General features: G+C 32.3%; 1 protein-coding gene across 1 annotated transcript; it reads left to right on the forward strand.

The window, feature by feature from the left end:
• The first annotated feature begins 1,406 nt into the window (after positions 1–1,406).
• MS3_00002522 (uncharacterized protein) lies at positions 1,407–13,491 on the forward strand. Its single transcript, XM_012941245.3, has 4 exons — positions 1,407–1,988; positions 7,595–7,681; positions 8,701–8,862; positions 12,500–13,491. The coding sequence occupies exons 2-4, from the start codon at positions 7,640–7,642 to the stop codon at positions 12,773–12,775; spliced, it is 480 nt and encodes a 159-aa protein (XP_012796699.3). The 5' UTR covers positions 1,407–1,988; positions 7,595–7,639; the 3' UTR covers positions 12,776–13,491.
• The last annotated feature ends 5,981 nt before the right edge of the window (positions 13,492–19,472 follow it).

Consider the following 19,472-nt stretch of genomic DNA (forward strand, 5'->3'; position numbering starts at 1 on the left):
ATTTGTTGAATACACATAGATTTGCAAATCTTTCTCCATTTTCGTTTCTTTCTCCCAGTCCATATCCTCCCATAATATCTTCATATCCAGTGTTGTCTATTCCGACTTTGGCATTTAGATCTCCCATCAGAATAGTTAGGTCCTTCCTTGGGCATTTCTCAATGATTGACTGTAGCCGCTCGTAGAACTGATCTTTAATGTCGTCGTTGCTATCATTGGTGGGTGCATAACATTGGATAATATTCATTGTGATCCCCCCCTTCTTTGTTTTGAATGATGCTTTGATGATTCTGGATCCGTGAGATTCCCATCCTACAAGTGCATTTCGTGCTACTTTGGATAGCATAAGAGCCTCTCCATGAGTGTGTGGAACATTGTCCTTTTCGTGACCGGAGTATAGCAGCATCTCTCCCGTAGCTAGCCTTTTCTGTCCAGCTTGGGTCCAGTGGGTTTCGCTGATTCCCAGTACTGCTAAGTTGTATCTCCTCATTTCCATTGCTATTTGACTGGTCTTCCCGGTTTCCCACATTGTTCGGACGTTCCATGTACCTATAAAAATTGTTGTTCTGGTTGTTAGAAGGGGCATCGGCCTCGTGGCTTCCGAAGGAATTCGGCTTTCACCATGAAGCGTCATAATTCTTCTAAATGAAGACCTTCTAACTCCCAGGGCAGAGTTAAAATGGTTTGGATCATTTTTTCTGGTAAGCGATTTTTAGCGAGTTAGTTTTCTACGGGATTGGGACGCTAACCCCATGCCCAACCCTCCTCCTTTACCCGGGCTTGGGACCGGCAGTAACCTTATAAGAGCTACAGGCGGAGTTCACTAGTGAGCAGGTGATTATTATTATCAGAATGGGTTTTGTGGAGATTTTTAGAAAGTTCACTGGTTGAAATCATGAGTCGATTAAAGCTAGACCACCAAGTGACCCATGATTTCAACTTGTGAAATAATAGTGTTATCAGAAAATGGTTTTTTTTGAGATTGTAGTAATTTAATAGTTGAATTCATGAATTAAATTAAAGCTAGACCACTATAGAAAACCACAATAGATGTGTATTGTTGAAGAGTCTTATACTAGGACAAAAAAACTGTCTAGTGCTTCCAAATTTTTCATGGTGGTCTAACTAATTGACTTATGAATTCAACTATTAAATAATAATATTATTATTACACTTAAACCAATCAGAAGTGAATTTCTTTAATTCTATTTTGATTGGCCATTTAAAGAAGTTAGTTAACTCAATACTAAATTAGTATTTATCACGTATGTTTATAGTATTACTGATTCCTTGATATATAAGAATGGATGAGACTATTACTGAAGGATAATAATAATAATAGTAATAATAGTTATAATAAATATTAAGTTTCACACTGGAAGAAAAACAAATGATGATTGCCAAAAATGGATGAGTTCACCCATGAAGTACAAGAAATTTCTTTCAATAACCAAAATAGTGAAGAAGAACTAGTTGAAGAAAAATTCGAAAGATTTCAATCACCTTATAATAATAATATAATTTAACATTCTCAACGAATTCATCAGTCTCATTCTATTTTAAATAATAATAAAGTTACTAATCCACATCTTTATCAACATCATCAACATCATCATCAGCATCATCATCAACAACATCATCATCATACAATATGGAAAGGTAGACAGCATAAATATCATGAAACATGTATAAAATTAATATATTTAACATGTGCTACAATTATTACAACATGTTTTATCATTGAATGTATATTAATACATTTAGTTATATTACCATGTCGTCATGAATCGGGATTTTTACCAACGAATTGTACTTATATTGAATCAAAATTAATATCATCATCTGTTAAATGTGAAAATAAATGTTCAAAAGATCGTTCAAGTTTTCAATGTATACGTATATTAATTAAATATTCTAGATTAAAAGAAAATTTTACAGCAAGTTTATATGATAATATAGCAACATATCAATATTATCATTCACTTGGTGTAAGTATTATAATCTGTTTTGAAATTTATAGTGGTTCTAGGATATCATTTTGTATCCTTTTGACTGAAATATAGGAGTAAATGTAGTGAAATAGTGGTACATAAAGTTACTGTGATGTTAGCTACTTATATCGATATAAGTAGTATATAACGCTAGTCAGGAATAAAATGTCTGACAGTAGAAACTCAAGAAGATCGAGAAGGAAAGAACAGGAACAGAAAGTAATTAGTATAGAAATGCAAGATCATTGAAGTGTGAGACGATTGACTGATATTTGCAAAAGGAACAGTTAAGTTTGAGGCAATTGATTAACATTTTCAAATGAAGTATATACTGTATGGTTCTCAGATTTTAGTAAAATGTTCTGTAAGTTTGTGTTCTTGTTCACTACATTACTATCATGTTAGGGGTTTTGAAGAAGTCAACAGAAAACTCTATTTGACTTATATCTCATATTAGTTGTCATTCATCAATGAGAAATACCATTAAACTTGAGAGAAGTGATGTTCTCAAAGGTGATATCACTGAGACATTTAGTGAGCGTTTAAAACCTACCTGAAATGGGCAGTTCTCTTAAGATTACAGGTATTCCTTTCTGATGAATGCTAAGTAACATACAACCAAGGTCAAGTAGGATTTTCTGTTGGATACCTCCAAATACCTGACATAGTACATACGATTTCGAGTCATTTAGACTGCTGGCCATAATTCAGCATGATCGATAGGATTCTATCAGTACTAGAATGACCAAGTAAACATGACATTGGATACTATTTAGCGATCAATTAGTTAAAAATAGAAATAATGCTTTGGGACATGTTGATAGGTGTTAAACATTTTCTGAAAAAAAATTATCATTTATTTCATGCTATGACAACATTTGACGCGGATTCATTTGCTTATTTCGTAAATTCTTCCTCTGTAAGATTTTAGTGAAGCTATATGTAATGCTGAATAACCACAGATATTAGGTAGTAGAATATGAATTTAAATGACATGCATTTTAAAATTTGTCAGGATTCCATTAAAAATGTCAAAAAGAAGAATAAAATTATTTCTTTACTGAGGAGAGAGCGACACACAGCAACTAAATAACGTATTCACTAACTGATTATGCTGCAGTACTGAATTGAATATAGGAATGACAGACCGAAGTCCCTGGGTTCGAATCCCTCATGCGGGATCGTGGATATACACTGCTGGGGAGTCCTTTATTATGACGAAACAGCCGTTCAGTGCTTCCAGATTTTGAATGGTGTTCTAACATTCATCGATTCATGATCTCAATCAAAAACTTGTCAATCTCCGCAACCCTATACTGATGAGTATTAAATTAGATTGGAGCATGTTAACTTATTATCTAAATATACGAAATGACTAAAAATCTGTTCAGTAGGAATAAATTTTATGAATTCGATTATTTTTCGTAGATATTTCAATAGATTAGTGTGGTTCTAATTTATTACCATTCGAAGTAAATTAGTTGGGTTTAATGTTCATAATATAGAGGTTTGTGGAGAACTTAGAATTTTAATAGTTGAATTACGAACTGATTTTAACTAAATTAATACCCACAACAATTGAAGCTAGACATCTACACTGTTCTATGCTGATTCATTGATCAATAGGTTCAGCATTCTAACGTTAGACTAAAAATCCTGGGTCCCATCCTTAGTGGTGAGGTCATGAGTTTCCATTATCTAATAGTCTCATATTAGGACAAAATAAATGATCACTACTTCCATGTTTTCGATGATTGTTTAACTTAAATCAATTCATAATCTCAATAAAATTTGACAACTTTCACAATCTCACCCCCGTCCCTTGATACTAAAAAATACATTATCTTTAATCTGACATATTGGCTTAAGTGGCATTTTTTTCAATAAACATAATAATTCACTTAGTATTGTTTACTTGTATCTCCCTATTGTTATTTAAGAATGCAATTGATCAGTCTCTTGTTGGCATATGTGTATCCTGTGTGGACTGCCTCGATATTACCTTAAGTCACGAGTCGCTTCAAACGATACTAGGTACGAGTCTCAGAGTGAACATCAACTCAGATGCAGGACAAAATGCTCGTCCTGAATTCTACTACTAGCCACTATATATCTTTGCTTATAAACATAATAATTATCTAACATTAATGATAATTGAGTAATGAAATCAAGAATTATTTTAACTTTAATTGAGATTCTATTAATCTATTTCTTTTCTCTAATAAGTAGCTTATAGGGGAAATATTATATATATATATACAGGCGAAAAAAATATATTTTAAATGGGAACAGAATTCATTGGATACTCTTTAGTTTTAGCATCGATTATCTAGAATTAATCGTTTATAATATGTTATAGTGATTATCATAAATCTACAATATAAGTTGAATATATAAAACATATTAACACAACGAATTAAGTAAATAGGTTAGTAATATATCAGATAATTTGTTAACTTTTTAACAATTAGTTTAGTAATAAAAGAAAAGGTCATTCAATTATTGATATACGTATTACTATTCATTAGACAATAAGTTGCCTAACTTATGTTAAGGATATTAATTATTTTAATTATAGTGATATAGCTTGCTGATTAAATGTTTTAATTGGAGAAAAAAAATGAACGAATCTTCATTTTAACTCACTTTGTGTTGCTTGTTTGAATCTTCCCATTGATGTGTTAAGACTGGAATTGATCAATCTTTTATTGGAATATGTACATCCTGTACGCATTGCCTCGATATTGCCATAATTCACGAGTATTATAGGCAAAGATTGATGGTGGTTAGTAGTAGAATTCAGGAGACACGTTTTCTCCCATTTGGGATTCGTCAGGTGGATGTAGCTGTATCCCAGTTTCGAAGTTCGCTCTAGGACTCGAACCCAGTACCATTCGCTTCAAAAGCCATCAAGTTATCCACTTAGCTTATTATTATTATGGAACATTTGTGAGCGAAACAATGCTTATTAGTTTTATACTAGTTAGCCAAAGTTGATTCATTATATAATTGACAACAACACTAACAAACTTACATTATTCAACAGATTCCAAATGCCTTAAAATCGTCATTTTTTGTTCGACTGGTTACTAACACTCAGTAACTTAAAAGCATTTTCAATTAAAAAAAATGGTTTTCGACAGTTTTTTAAAATTGAATATTATCAATTATGATTGTCCCCAAATGAAAAGTTCCTTCATATGGGGAGCGAATTAGAACTAGCCTAATGTGAAGGTCAATCAATGTCAACCATAAGCAACTTAAAGGACTAGTACATTCCATCGGCTAAGAAATGGATCAATTTCCTAAGGATTAGAGTGGCATACATATATGAATGAGTCCAGCACACTTTCTAGCTCATTCTTGTTTTCTCGCTCGAGTAGTCAGATGGGGGGGGTTAGCGTGGAGCAAATCGTGTTTCAGTATCAGATTTTGGACACCGCCCGTCACAACACTCCTCACTATAACAGAATAGATATTTAATTCTATCTGGTTTTTAATGATTATCTAATAAATTAAAGATTGGACGACGAATATAATTCTTCATCGATAATCATCAACCATCTGATCAGTTGAAAAAATATCTACTACAAATGATGTATATAATTAAAATTATTTGATGGATAAACTACTACAAGGAAAATAATAATGAAATGGTTTTAATATAACCATCACGTTATCTACTTAGCTACTGAGTGCAAATAGTCAATCACCTGTACAACATTGATCTTTTCATAATCTCAATAAACTCGTACAGTCTTGGGTGTTAAATAATTGACGATAAAACTTTGAGTTAGTGTATGGTGAGAGGTTGTGGAGATTGTAAAAATTTTGGTAGTTTAAACAACAAACTGATTTTAGCTAAATTTTTAACCACCGTAAGTAATAGAATGATTAAAATTAAATATTTACACTATTGGATACAGGTTTAATGATCTAGAAGTTAAGCTTTCACATGCGAGACTGTAGGTTGTATGTTAGATCTTCGGTGGGGGGGTTGTGGATGCAAACTGCTTAGTAGTTTCATACTAAAAAGATACAACTGTACTGTGTTTCTAGGTTTCCAGTAGTTGTCTCAGATCAGCTCGTTATTTAAAATATGAAAATTTTAGGTTATCACAGTTTTCTCTAGTTGAACTACAGATTTATGATTCTTGCCATATAGTTTTGTCTTATTATTCTATTATGCATCCGTTCTCTAGTTGACCTTTATTTCTATTATATATCTTGGAAAGTAAACATAAGTAGCATACACCACGGTTTGATAAATGTAAATAATACTTTCAATGGAAAATTCCTTCTAAATCCGTTAGCAACTAAACATTCATACACAATGTCAAAAAATGAAAACCTGTTCCACTTCAAGTCAAATTTGCTTGATTTTCACAATCAGTGTGACACAATGATTGATGATAAATCGATAAAGTCATTAATTGTAAAATAACATTTATCAATAGACAGTAGAATAAGTCATTCATCATCAACAAAGGAAATTCATAACAATATACCGCTATTTGATTTGAGCTGAATGAAATGAAATTGAGTGATATACAACATTCGATATAACTGGATGATAGATGTCCTACTTCACATCACAGACTCATTTTAGTTAAACAACAATTGAAAACTGGAAAGTGGTAGAATGATATCTATCTCATTCTCACTGTGCAACTCATCCTCCCTACTCATCCTTGATCATAATCACCAATCGAACACAGAACAACCAAGTTTCACAGTGGTTGTTTACTCATCAAATCAGTGTGTCGGCATACATCCATCCATCTATCTATCCATCCATCGATTCACATCTGCAACTTCATTCATTGAATGTGGAGTAGTTGGAAATACATTGTGTAACTACCGAATCAGTCAAATTCTTGTGGTATTCAATAACTCGTTTTGGTAAATAGTTGTTTGTACCTCAAACAGGACACCCACATTGACAACAACTTTGATTCCCGTGCTGACAGATGAAGCTTCATATTGATTGACCATTGAGTATCAATCTATAAATGATATATTTGTCTATCCATTTTGGTGCTGATCGAGTTCTATTGAAAATGATGATGTCATGATGATAACATGTCAATCAGGAACATCGTATTAAGTAAATTATTAGCTTAATATTTGTGTAACAACTACCTTGTTATGTATATCAAATTTTAGACTAAATCTTCTAATCAGTTGTTTCAGAAAATCCAGTATATCCATTGGGATTCTTTCTATGCTCAAAGACCATAAGCTACATCAATTATTCTTGGTAAAAAAGTAAAGACTATCACGTATGCTTGCAAATATTTATATCAGAATTTGACTAGAAAAATTTAGGTAAATTATGCATCTGAGAGTTTGTTTCTGACAGAAATGATAATTTTTATGTACCTTCATTGAATAAAAAATTTTCTTCGTGGCATGTCATGAATAATTTTATGATGCTTTATGTATAACCTACAACTAGTTTACTTACAATTGGTCGTTCATTGAATAGTGACTGAAATCATGTTTATTTAGTCCTCTATAAGGATCAAATCCTATCTATGAAGTTGAATTGTGGCCAGTAGTCAAAGTGACATGTTACCGCATGAATTATGTTTATTTACTAGGCTTTTGGAACTAGTCGACAAGAAACTATCCTCAACCTAGGTTTCATGTTATTTGACACTTGTCAAAAACGTACATATAACCATGAGGTAATTGATACTCCACGTGGGATTCAATCCTGTGTCACCCAGTTCATTGACGACACCTCAAATTATGGAGTTGACTAACTCTGATTAGATGCAATAGGGATCATTAATTCCTTTAAGATCACGAGTACACCTTATTAACAAATGCTAAGTAGCACGAAAACAAGATCAGGCAGAGATTTATGTTGATTACCTCTAACTACCTAACTCTCATGTATTTCCGTATTGGTGAACTTGTTTCTGTTCAAAAGATACAATCTCAGATGGTGATTAAACGTACAATAATTGATTTAACTTAATTGTCCAACAATCCCCATAAATTCTATATTCAAATATTATTTTTATTGAAGTGTAGCAAAAGTTTGGATAGAGTAACATATTCTATAATAACTTTTATTAAAACAGATTTATTACAATTTCAATAAGTATGTATGACGCGATGATTACAAGTTCATAATATCAGTCAGTCAGTCAGCTACAACGTAGGACCAGGCACATATATGCATCGGTCCAAGTAGCCATACCTCACCACATTAGCACAACAAGATCAACACCGGATTCATAAAAGTAGTTAATTCAGAGGTGGTAATATATAAAAGAAAGATTGCATATAAGGATATATTATAGGAAGAAAGAATTAGTTCATAGAAAGAAAGATATGGAGCGATTTTAATCTCTTAGTTTAAGGGAAGACAGATATTGTATACACTGACGCCATTGTGATCGATTCTGAGCCATGTCACCAAGAGTCTCCAATCATTGGTTGCGATAGTCACGCGGACCCCAACCAAGTAGTCTGCATCTCCCAACATGGCTCAGACTAGAAGTTAGTGACTTCAAGCACTAATGCCACTTTTTGTTTTGCCCGCCCCTAATTTTCTTCCAACCATCTCCAACACCAGTTAGGATTGCACGTCGTGGTAATCGGTGTTCGGGCATACGTAACACGTGGCCCAACCATCTTCAGTTCATAATATACATGAATACATATACATATTAACAGTTTTGTTTTTATCAAAAAGGGGTCTTCTGGAGATTGTAGTAATTTAATAGTTGAATTCATGAGTCAATTAAATCTAGACCACCATGGAAAACCTGAAAGTAGTGGACGGCTGTATGGGACTCGTCAGCAGTGCGCATCGACGATCCCTCTCGCGGGATTCGAATTTCATGAGAGTTATAAGGTAAAAACTTTACAATTAATTATTATTCTTACCAGAAACTTTAGACTGTCTTATTATCAAATTTTTAACGTTAAGTTGAGCAGAGAATTTATTATTAAATGAAGATTGTAGTAATTATATATACATAATAATGTTAAACTGGTAAATAATTGAAATTTTTGAATTAGACTCAAAAGGAATTAGAAAAAGACCGGTTTGTATTGCTTATAACATTGGATAGCATGTACACACACCTTATTTAAAATAACACAATTAAGAATCATGCACTAATTGTTTTTAATGACCGATGTTAGTAGATTGACCACATTTTCCGGTGTAACCATTAACTAAATTAATTGAGATCATTAAAAGACCTATGATAGAAAACCATGGAAAGCTAGTAATCCCTAGAAAGACAGTTGATTTTTTTCTATGATAGGACTCTTGAACAGTGTATATTCACGTTCCCACTTCTAAAGACTGAACTCTTGACCATCAGATTTTGCACTCGAATACTTGATCTCTAGAATATTGGATTTCGGCCATGTTTTTAAGTTGGTTAGGCCTTTGTGTGCAATACTGAGGGTTACAGATCTGATTCCTGATGGTGAGTTCATGGATATTAGTTGATAATAAGTCCCATACTAAGATGAAACAATTATCTTTCCAGTTCATCCTGGTTTTCATTGGTTGCCTAACATAGATCGGTTCATGGTATTAATAATATTTAAATTTTCCACCGAACTTCTTTACAGACAAATTTTATATACTGCAAAGTGATTTTCAAAAAAATGTATTTAGAAACCTTCTGTTTTGTATTTTCTTCTAAAATTTTTTCATACATAACTTATGAAGTTTGTATGTAAATCTGATCAGGTTTAATATCTAGGGGGTATTTTTTGAAGATGATAAAGATTATATTCACTACTATTTAAAACAATGAATATGAATATTTGGTAAAATCGGTTATATTTTTATTATTAAATAGTAATCGTTAATTTAAGCGAAAATTAATTGTAGAAGTAGTGAAACTTCATCATTTGAGATGGCTGGGACACATGTTACGTATGCCCAACCACCGACTACCCTGACGAGCGATGTTTCATGGTGTAGGAATAGGTTGGAAGAAAGCTAGGGGCGGCCTGACCAAAACATGGCACAAATCCATGAAGTTACTGACAAGTGGACTGAGCCATGTTGGTAGGTGTAGACTACCTGATTGCAATCCACGAGATGATATCAACCGATGGTTAGAGACCTTGAATGACATGGCTGGAAATCGTTTGCAATGGGGCAAGTGAATCCACTCTTTGTGTTTTCCTAAATTCCAATCTTCTGAATTCTTCCTGTCCCTTCCTTTTTTTCTCTTTCCGAATTTATTTCACTGAATTATACTCCTTGAATAACATCTTCAAATTTTAATCTTTCCTCCTACTGTTTATACTCTTACTACCTCTACCACTATGGGATTTGAATCAACAACTGCATCTCTGTTGTAATATGGTATGGCAACTCGAACTGATGTACGTATGTACGAATTTCTACGTTGTTGCTGACTGACTAAGCGAAAACAACACTAACACTTGTAATCATCACTGATTGAAACTTTATAATAATCTCACTTTATCTTCTTAAAAAGTATATTCGTTGTTAACGTTATATGCTAAATGAATTATGCCATGAATAGGTGAGTAATCATTTCTCTTACCGTATATATTAGGTAACACAGGTTTGAATACTATACAAAACAACAATTTCTTCAATATTACAAATATATCTTGGGCGATGAGTGCTTTCTATCTTACAACTTAGGTTCAGAGTTTCCAGTCAATTGTTCCTAACTACTTAAAGCTAGATAAAGTACACAATGGTATCGAGTAACTAAAGAAAATCAATGGGTTTATAATGAACTGTTCTACAGTTAGATAATATATTGCAAAGATTGAAGATAATACATGATTACTCCTTACTAATGCTGAGTCGGTTTATTAAAAATTCGTAATCTAAGACAATTTATCTCTTTGATAAACTCATATAACACACTGAGAAGATGGAGATTATTAGAATTACATGAAACAGCTCATGAGATTAATTTTTTTACTTGGCCTTTATTGTTTTATACGGAAGGTGTCTACGGAAAATACTGAAGTTTTATGAAGCATTGGTCATAAATAAGTTCCAACCTCCCTTATATGTTCAAAAACAGTTTACACTTACACTAAATCTATCCTGATAACATTGATTTATTATCTAGAGTGATCTGATTCAAATTGTTTACACCAATATTTTCCTTAATCTTTTATATTATCAGAAAGGGGTTTTGTGAAGATTGTAGTAATTTAATAGTTGAATTCATGAGTCAATTAAAGCTAGACCACCACGGAAAATCTGAAGGCAGTGGACGACCGTTTCGTCCCAGTATGGGACTCCTCAGCAGTGCCCATTCAAGATTCCACCCAGCGGGATTCAAACCCAGGACCTATCATTCTCGCGTGCTAGCGCTTAACCTCTTTTATATGCGATTTGTTTAGTTGACCTATTTTTTAAAATAAATAATCAAAATAACAAGTAAATGTGCCATCGGATTGCTTCGAAGTGCATAGCAATACTAGATAATTCCAGCTTTCTCATTATATTATCCAACAATTTCTGATAGAAAAATATTAAAATATAAAGAAATAAAGTTTTTAAATAAGGAAGATTAGTTCAGTGAAGAGTTCTCTTTTCGGCGAATTCATTTTCAAAGTTGTACAATCACAAATATACATTATACTTATTTTCACAGGATGATAATAATACTGATAATAAACTTCTGTTAGATATGGTGACAATGAGGTTAAATAAACGAAGGTACTAAAAAAAATTTTTTATAAAGCAAACAAAGTTTAATACTCGTTTGATTATTAATGGCTTACGTATTCATCAAGAACGGCTCAATAAGAAGTTCAACAATCGAACACCTAGTGAACACAGGTCACTCAATCAAGACAGAATCTGCGTTCAAAGTCATCTACATGGTAAGTACAAGTCTTCCGAAGACAACTAGACTGCATATTCTTAGCGTTAGCCATACGTCTGGAAAAATCAGAATTGTGTATGCATGAGAGACTGGTATAACCTCTTCTTCTACCATGGTCTTAATGTCTTATAATTTTTTTCTCTTTTTCCTTTACAGCCATCTGCTTCACCTTCTATCTTCCCCTTAAAATCTTCTACCCCCAGCTAGTTTATTTTTGTTTCCACGATCATTCTGATTACATTTAATCTCAACTTCAACATTTTATCTTGTCATGATGAGCCATCCTTTCCTAATGATAACTTCTCTATCTATCTTTTGGTGAATACTTAAGACATTAACAATCAAACGATTATTAAACTTTGCTTGCTTTATAAAAAAATTTATTTTAATACCTTTGTTTATTTAACCTCATTGTCACCATGTCTAACAGAAGTTTATTATCAGTATTATTATCATCCTGTGAAAATAAGTATAATGTATATTTGTGATTGTACAACTTTGAAAATGAATTCGCCGAAAAGAGAACTCTTCACTGAACTAATCTTTCTTATTTAATGTCTTAATGGATGTATTCCGTCTAATAAAGTTTTTGTCTGATTTCATTTTCCTTTTTTTTCTCTTTCTCCTCTTCATTATTAGTGTGCTACCAGTTCATGTCATCGTCAGAATTCAGCAAACCATGAATGGGTACAAAATTTTTGTCAATTAATTAAAAATACTGTACAATTTACATGTTATGTACATGAAGATCATATTAATGAAGCTTTATTACATAAATTCTATGGACCATCAACAATGTTTGATACATTATTTTGGCCATTAACATTATTATTTGTCTCGAGTTTATGCTTAATTATTACATGGTCTTTTGATAAATGTCATGTATGGCATGATGAAAAAACAATAATTGCATAATATTAAATATTGACTTTACATAATCAGAACTGACGGTAGTATTATAATGAACGAATATTCAAGGTGAAGAAGACCAATTCATTTTTAAATGCGAAATCATACACCTTTGAATGATCTGTTACAAGACTTATTGTTCTTTCATTTCTGTTGTTATGATGGTTGCTTTTTAGTTTCCTTCTCTCTTCTTTTCATTGCAACTTTTCTCAACTTTCTACGATCAGGTTTTCTAATTTCTACTGGTGTTACATACTACTTATATCCGTAAACATAAGTAGCATACACTACAGTATATATTGTAAATAATAATCATTACTAAACTAATAGTTATATAGTCTTAATTAAATAGCCTAAGGGAAATCAATGAACGTTTTCATTCAACTACAGAATAGAATAGATAGAAACAACTAAATGAAACCTCTTGATTTCATACGAAAAGTATTGTTACATTATCATTTTAGGATGAAAAAAAAGAACATAACTGAATTTGTCAGATATTTTTGATTTATTTTACATTGGTTAAGATGTCTTCTGTTTCATAGAATAAATATTTGTAGAATAAAGTATATATCTTTTCATTTATGATTGCTTACCAGTATAAAAGATGGATATGCTATAGGGAAATAACCGAAACATTACAGATTTAAATGAAAGAGCTTCATAAGTACTGTTATGTACTTTGGTCTATCTACTCACTCTTGGTGCTGAGGTTACTGTCTAATTCAGATTAAGACCTTGGGCGATAAGCTGACCGATCTAACCTTGAGGCTAGTACGCGTGAGTTCGAACTGGGGTAGAGAGAAAACTATTCTATCACCTGATTGGCTGGCAAGCACGCGAATGAGAGAAGACAAGACAACTGGAACACTACTCGATCTATTCCTGATATCTTGATTTCAGTTCAGTTCAGTGTAAAAAGGTACATGAATAAATAAGTGAATATCCCGACCACAACGTACAATAATTTGGAAAAATACAATTACGTCCAAAGCTGGGAATTAGAGTAGAAAATAGGGTGCAAAATATTATGTTTAAATTACAATAGCTTCGGAACAAAAAAGGGTATGGCAGTGAATCACACATTGAACGAAAGCTTATGTTTTGTAGAATGGATTAGGGACAAAAAATAAATGTCAGTGTATTACAAGCTTTGAATAAAATGGAATAACGTCCCGAAAAATAGCTTTCGTAGTTTGTCGGGGCTTCTTGTTTTTCTGTTCACAACAAGTACGTAAATAGTAATTCACTATACATCAGTAACCTGTATACAGATAGTTGTCTTGAGATCTAAGTAGGACACTGATAAAAAATAGGTTTATGATATCTGAAGTAAAGACTGATCACAATGGACAATAGTGTATTAAGTTTGTGACATATTATAAATTGATTAAAGCTAAATAGTGTAGTTCATTCTACTCAGAATAAATGGCTGAGTGGTCAGTTACGCATCATAAATTCTATGCAAGGTCTCATATGTAGGGTTTTAAGAAGTAATGAACTATGATGAATCAGATAACTGTTACTTTGATCAATACATTAAAAAACACTTTGAAGCTTGACGGATTATAATCATATGACATTTTTGAACAGTCGGTGTTAATGTAATTCTATTTTTTTAAAAACGAATACTATTCTAAAGATTAAATCGACGATCAACTTTGCACTCATCCAAAGGGGGTTGAATACCAATGATAACTGAAGTGTATTTCATTACAACTTATAAGAACATAAAGTGGTAATACTAATTGATTTTCTATTATATAGTTCAGAAAGAATTTTCTCTGACTCCAAGTATAAACGATCTTCCAACTTCGTATATATTATTAGGCTAGTTCTTGAAGTATATAGTTAAATTTATTTTCATTTGAGAAATTCAGTTACGAGTCCCGCTCGCGGGACTTGACTTACAGGATCATCAGTCTCACACGCGAACGCTTAACCTGTAGACCACTAAGCAGGTATCTAACGGTGTTAATGTCTGACTACAACCAATCTAGGAAATTAGGCCACCGTCCACCATTATCTTCCAGATTTTCAATGGTAGTCTAGCTTACATCGACCCATGAATCCAACTATTAAACTACTACAATATCCACAAAATCCTTTTTTTGTTTCAAATTTTCTTCTGAATACTCTGTATTTATACTATTTATAATGTTTACTATATCAACCTGAAGGTAAACATATATTTCATGTGTATAATTTGCTTATAGTCAATTAGAATGAATTTACGCTATGATATTACAAACTTATTGTTAGAAATATCAAATAATTCATAGTACACAAGCGTACAATATAATTTATGTATATTTAATAGTTCTAACTAACAAAATGCTGAAATAGTTACATTAACAAAAAGAGATAAAGTTGTTTATTTTTCATTGAAAAAAATGTTCCCTTATTTACAATCTAAGCAGAGATGGATGGCTGCGAGTAGTGGAATTTAGGATACGCGTTTCGTTCTATTTGGGACTCTTCAACTGAATGTACTTGTATCCCAAAGTTGATGTTCTTTTCAGGACTCGAACCAAGTGCCGTTCACCTCAAATGCCATAACCTTATTCACTTAGCTACTACTTGTAATGCCTGTGACTTAAGACCATAATTAGGCAATCTGTACAGGATATACATATACCAATAAGAGGCTGATTGATTGCAGTCCTAAAAATTAATGAGAAGATTCAAACAACTAATACAAGAATTTACTCACTTGCAAATACCTGTGTCCAATTTCATTTTCAAGTATGTTTTAGTGCAAAAAATTCATTAATTATTTAAACAGCAAAGAAAAAGCAAACAATGTCCATGTTTTTTTTTCGTTAGTTACAACATTCTTTGCTATTTAATGAGAAAGTAATTTATTGTTATGCAATGAAATCATGTTTTTAAATTGGACAGTTTTTCATTCTTTTTTAGAAATTAAGATTAATGTTAATGTTATGGTGTGAATTTTATGAACAGGTTCACAGATTGTTTAGTGAATGAATTTAAAGCTAATCAATAGATGTTATGTAATAGCAAGAAATGTCTGAATAATGGCTACTCATTAGATCCGATGGTTATAATGTAGGCATTGTAGTTGATTTGACACAAAAGATAAGAATATTATCTAGTAGAATAGGTTTTTTCTCCTAACAGAGTAACACACTTATGTAGATGTTAAACATAAGAATAAGAATGAATATAAATCATCTAACATGAAAATGATTAGAAAATCCGGCAAATATATGTTATCCACTCATTAATAGGGCTATATTAGGCTTAATTCTTGACCTGTTTCATTACGTAATATGATGGAGAAATTTACAATCTGAAAAGAAAGGAATTAAAAATTACCTACATTTTGAAAAATTTAAACAATGAATATCTTGAGTTTGAATGTCAGTTCTTCTATCTTATAGCCGGAGTGTAGTGAACGACAACACCAGTGGGGATAACCAAATGTATTTGAACAAAAAATTGCAGAATCACCTAGTCAAATCTGAGAACCATACAGTAAATACTTCATTTGCAAAATATCAGTCAATCGTCTCAGACTTCATTGTTACTTCATATCCATATCAATCACCCTCTATTCTCGTTCTCTTTTCTTCAATCTTCTCAACATTCTGCTGCCATGCATTTCACTCTAAATTGATGATACATACTACTTATATCTGTCGACATCAGTAGCACACACCATAGGAGGATGTTCAATAGAGAAATCCATCCATATAATTGTAAAACATCTTATAATTCTATACTTATAGTTCTCACTTCTTGTTCTTTTTACTAGTCTTCATTGGTGAGAACTTCAGTAGTATTATGATATAAAGTATATACACTGTTTTCAAATGATGAATACCATTATGTTTTGGGTTGTCAGAAGCTGAAGAAAATCTACGAAATAAATTGAATACATGTTAATTCTGCTACGTTTGTTGTTCACGCTTTGGCCAAGTTTGTTAATTCAAAAAATCGTACCATGTATATTTCTTTGGAAGCCTTTATGTGGTCTTAAATATGGCGACTGTATTGAAATTTGTGACGAAATTTTTCAACGGTATTTAAGTTATTGTATTGCAGATAGTTTAGACAAGTCTATCAAAGCATCTGCGCTGATTACTTAAATCCTCACTATTCAGTACAGTACAAGTAACACTATATATATGTATTATAACCATATCGAATCTACATTAATATTCGATGTTCTCACTATTTAAATTAAATGCTAAAGTTATTTTTTATTTCAGGAAGATCTTAATATCGTCTTTGAGTACGCGCCGTATGTTACTTATGTGTATAGACGTAAGTAATATGTAACACCTGTCAGAGATGGAAAACCTGACAGAAGGCTAAGACTATTGAGCTGAGGAAAACAGAAAAGGGAATAGAAAAGAATTATGAATCGGAAGAATCATATAGAATGTGAAGCACGGTTGATGAAAGATTTGCAAATGAAGTATTTAATGTATGGTTCTCATATTTTACGAAGACATTCTGTAATTTTGTATTAAACAATAAATTAATTGCCCTCGCCTAACTGTTCGCTCACTTCAAGTATACTTCAATATTTAGTTAATGTACACTATAATTAACAGTGATTAGATTGTATTTGTTAAGACCATTGTCTTACTATATCATATGTATGTGAGAATTCAAAGAAATAAATAATAATCAGGGCTCAGTAGCTAAGTGGATAACGCAATGACGTTTGAAGCGAATAGTAGTGGGTTCGAGTCCTGAAGTGAACATTAACTCTGAGATGCAGGTACATCCATATGACGAGTCCCAAATAAAACAAAACGCGCGTCAAACTGGATTCCGCTACTAGCAACTATCCATCTTTGCTTAACAAGCTTGTGACTTAAGACTATATCGATGCAATCCGCACACGATGCACATATGCCAACAAGAAACTGATCAAGTGCAGTCCTAAATAACAATTGGAAGATACAAGTAAAACAACACCAAGTGAATAAAATATAATTTTCTTTTATTCTACAAATATCATTTTCATTAGAGTATCCAGGTTTGTTTAAAAAAAGGCGAATATGATGTAAAATATGAGGTTCTTTTGAAGTTATAGATTTTATTTGGTGGTAAGCGCTAACATGAACGGCGTTTTATTGTTAACTAAACTGTTCAGTTAGTTAATTGAACAGAAATAGTATTTAATTTAGTGACTAATCCTAATTTGTATTAATACACCACACAAAATCTACTAATGACTAATGAGATCATTGAGCAATATAAGAATGCATAATCTTTATATTAAATAAAATTGATTATAAAATATGATGTTTAGATCAGTAGCCATACAGTGACTTTCACAATTTTGCCTGAATAATAATCAGGAACTGGTTTTAGGCAGACTACTACCGAAAAAAACTATGAGAACTGAGAGGATAGCTGTTATATTCTAGTATAAGATTGAGAAGTGGATATCAATGATTACACCACTGTGGATCAAACCCAGGACCTCCGATGGTTGACATAGAAACCAATCGAATTACAATTAAGTCATTATTCATACCAATCTCATTATGTGATATAATAATTTTTTCCTTTGATCTATAAAAATAGGATTGAATTTGACTACATCACTTTGAAGATAATTTATTCAGAATTTCAGAAGGTGTTTTGTGGATATTATAGTAATTTTAATAGATGAGGTCATTAGTCAGTTGAAGCTAGATCACCATGGAAAACCTTAAAGAACTGGACGGCCGTTTCATCCTGTTGTGGGACTCGTCAGCATAGCGCATCTACGATTCCACCCCTCGCAAGGCTCGAACCCAGGGCCTATCGGTCTCGCGCGCGAACGCTTAAACTTTAGACCACTGAGTCGGCACCCAACGGTGTTGATGTGCTTCCAGGTTTTCCGTGGTGGTCTAGCTTCAATTGATTTATGATCTCAACTATTCAGAATTTGTTGTTATTATTATTTTCAACAAAAGAATTTCATGTTTAGCTAAACTTAATGACATTAGAAAAAAAAATTCTTTTCTTAGAAAATTTTGCTAATAAAAATTAGTCTTTCATGATTTCAATGGGATTGATTTTTCTAAGATTTTCAAATTATTCTATTTCAACTTAAATGATTCAAAACAATCATGATCATTTTCAATCTCGTACATTCTAACCATGAAATCATATATGTATAAATAGATTTTGAATGCAGGTGAAATTATGTTTCTTTTTAAGCACAATTAAATAATGCCTAATAGGATTATTCACGATACATCATTCGTCCTATTTAGGATACGTCACTTGATTGCACCGGAAGCCCATTCATTGTTGATGTTTAAACAGGTTTGTAATCAGCATATATTTTCTTGCAAACATCAATGTATTATCCACTTAGTTACTGGGTCAAAATAGTCACCAACTAGTGCAACCGATATAAATTACGAATATCGGCGTAAAAAATAAGGTAGTTATTGAACAAATAGTAAGCTAATAATTTACGTAATACGATGTTCCTGATTGACTTGTTAACATCATCATCATCATCATCATCATCATCATCATCATCATCATCATCATCATCATCATCATCATCATCATCATCATCATCATCATCATCATCATCATCATCATCATCATCATCATCATCATCATCATCATCATCAATGGTCAATCAATATGAAGTTTCATCTGTCAGCACGTGAATCAAGGTTGTCGTTAATGTGGGTGTCCTGTTTGAGGTACAAACGAC

This window comes from Schistosoma haematobium, chromosome 1 (assembly GCF_000699445.3).
Source record: "Schistosoma haematobium chromosome 1, whole genome shotgun sequence".
In the NCBI taxonomy this organism is placed as follows: domain Eukaryota; kingdom Metazoa; phylum Platyhelminthes; class Trematoda; order Strigeidida; family Schistosomatidae; genus Schistosoma; species Schistosoma haematobium.

What these genes read in the sequence shown, in the direction of transcription:
- MS3_00002522 (XM_012941245.3), top strand. Translation starts at nt 7,640, where the DNA reads ATGTTATTTGACACTTGTCAAAAACGTACATATAACCATGAG. An exon ending in AACGTACATATAACCATGAG is followed by an intron (nt 7,682 to 8,700) that starts GTAATTGATACT and finishes TTTATCAAAAAG; the next exon opens with GGGTCTTCTGGAGATTGTAG. An exon ending in AATTTCATGAGAGTTATAAG is followed by an intron (nt 8,863 to 12,499) that starts GTAAAAACTTTA and finishes CTTCATTATTAG; the next exon opens with TGTGCTACCAGTTCATGTCA.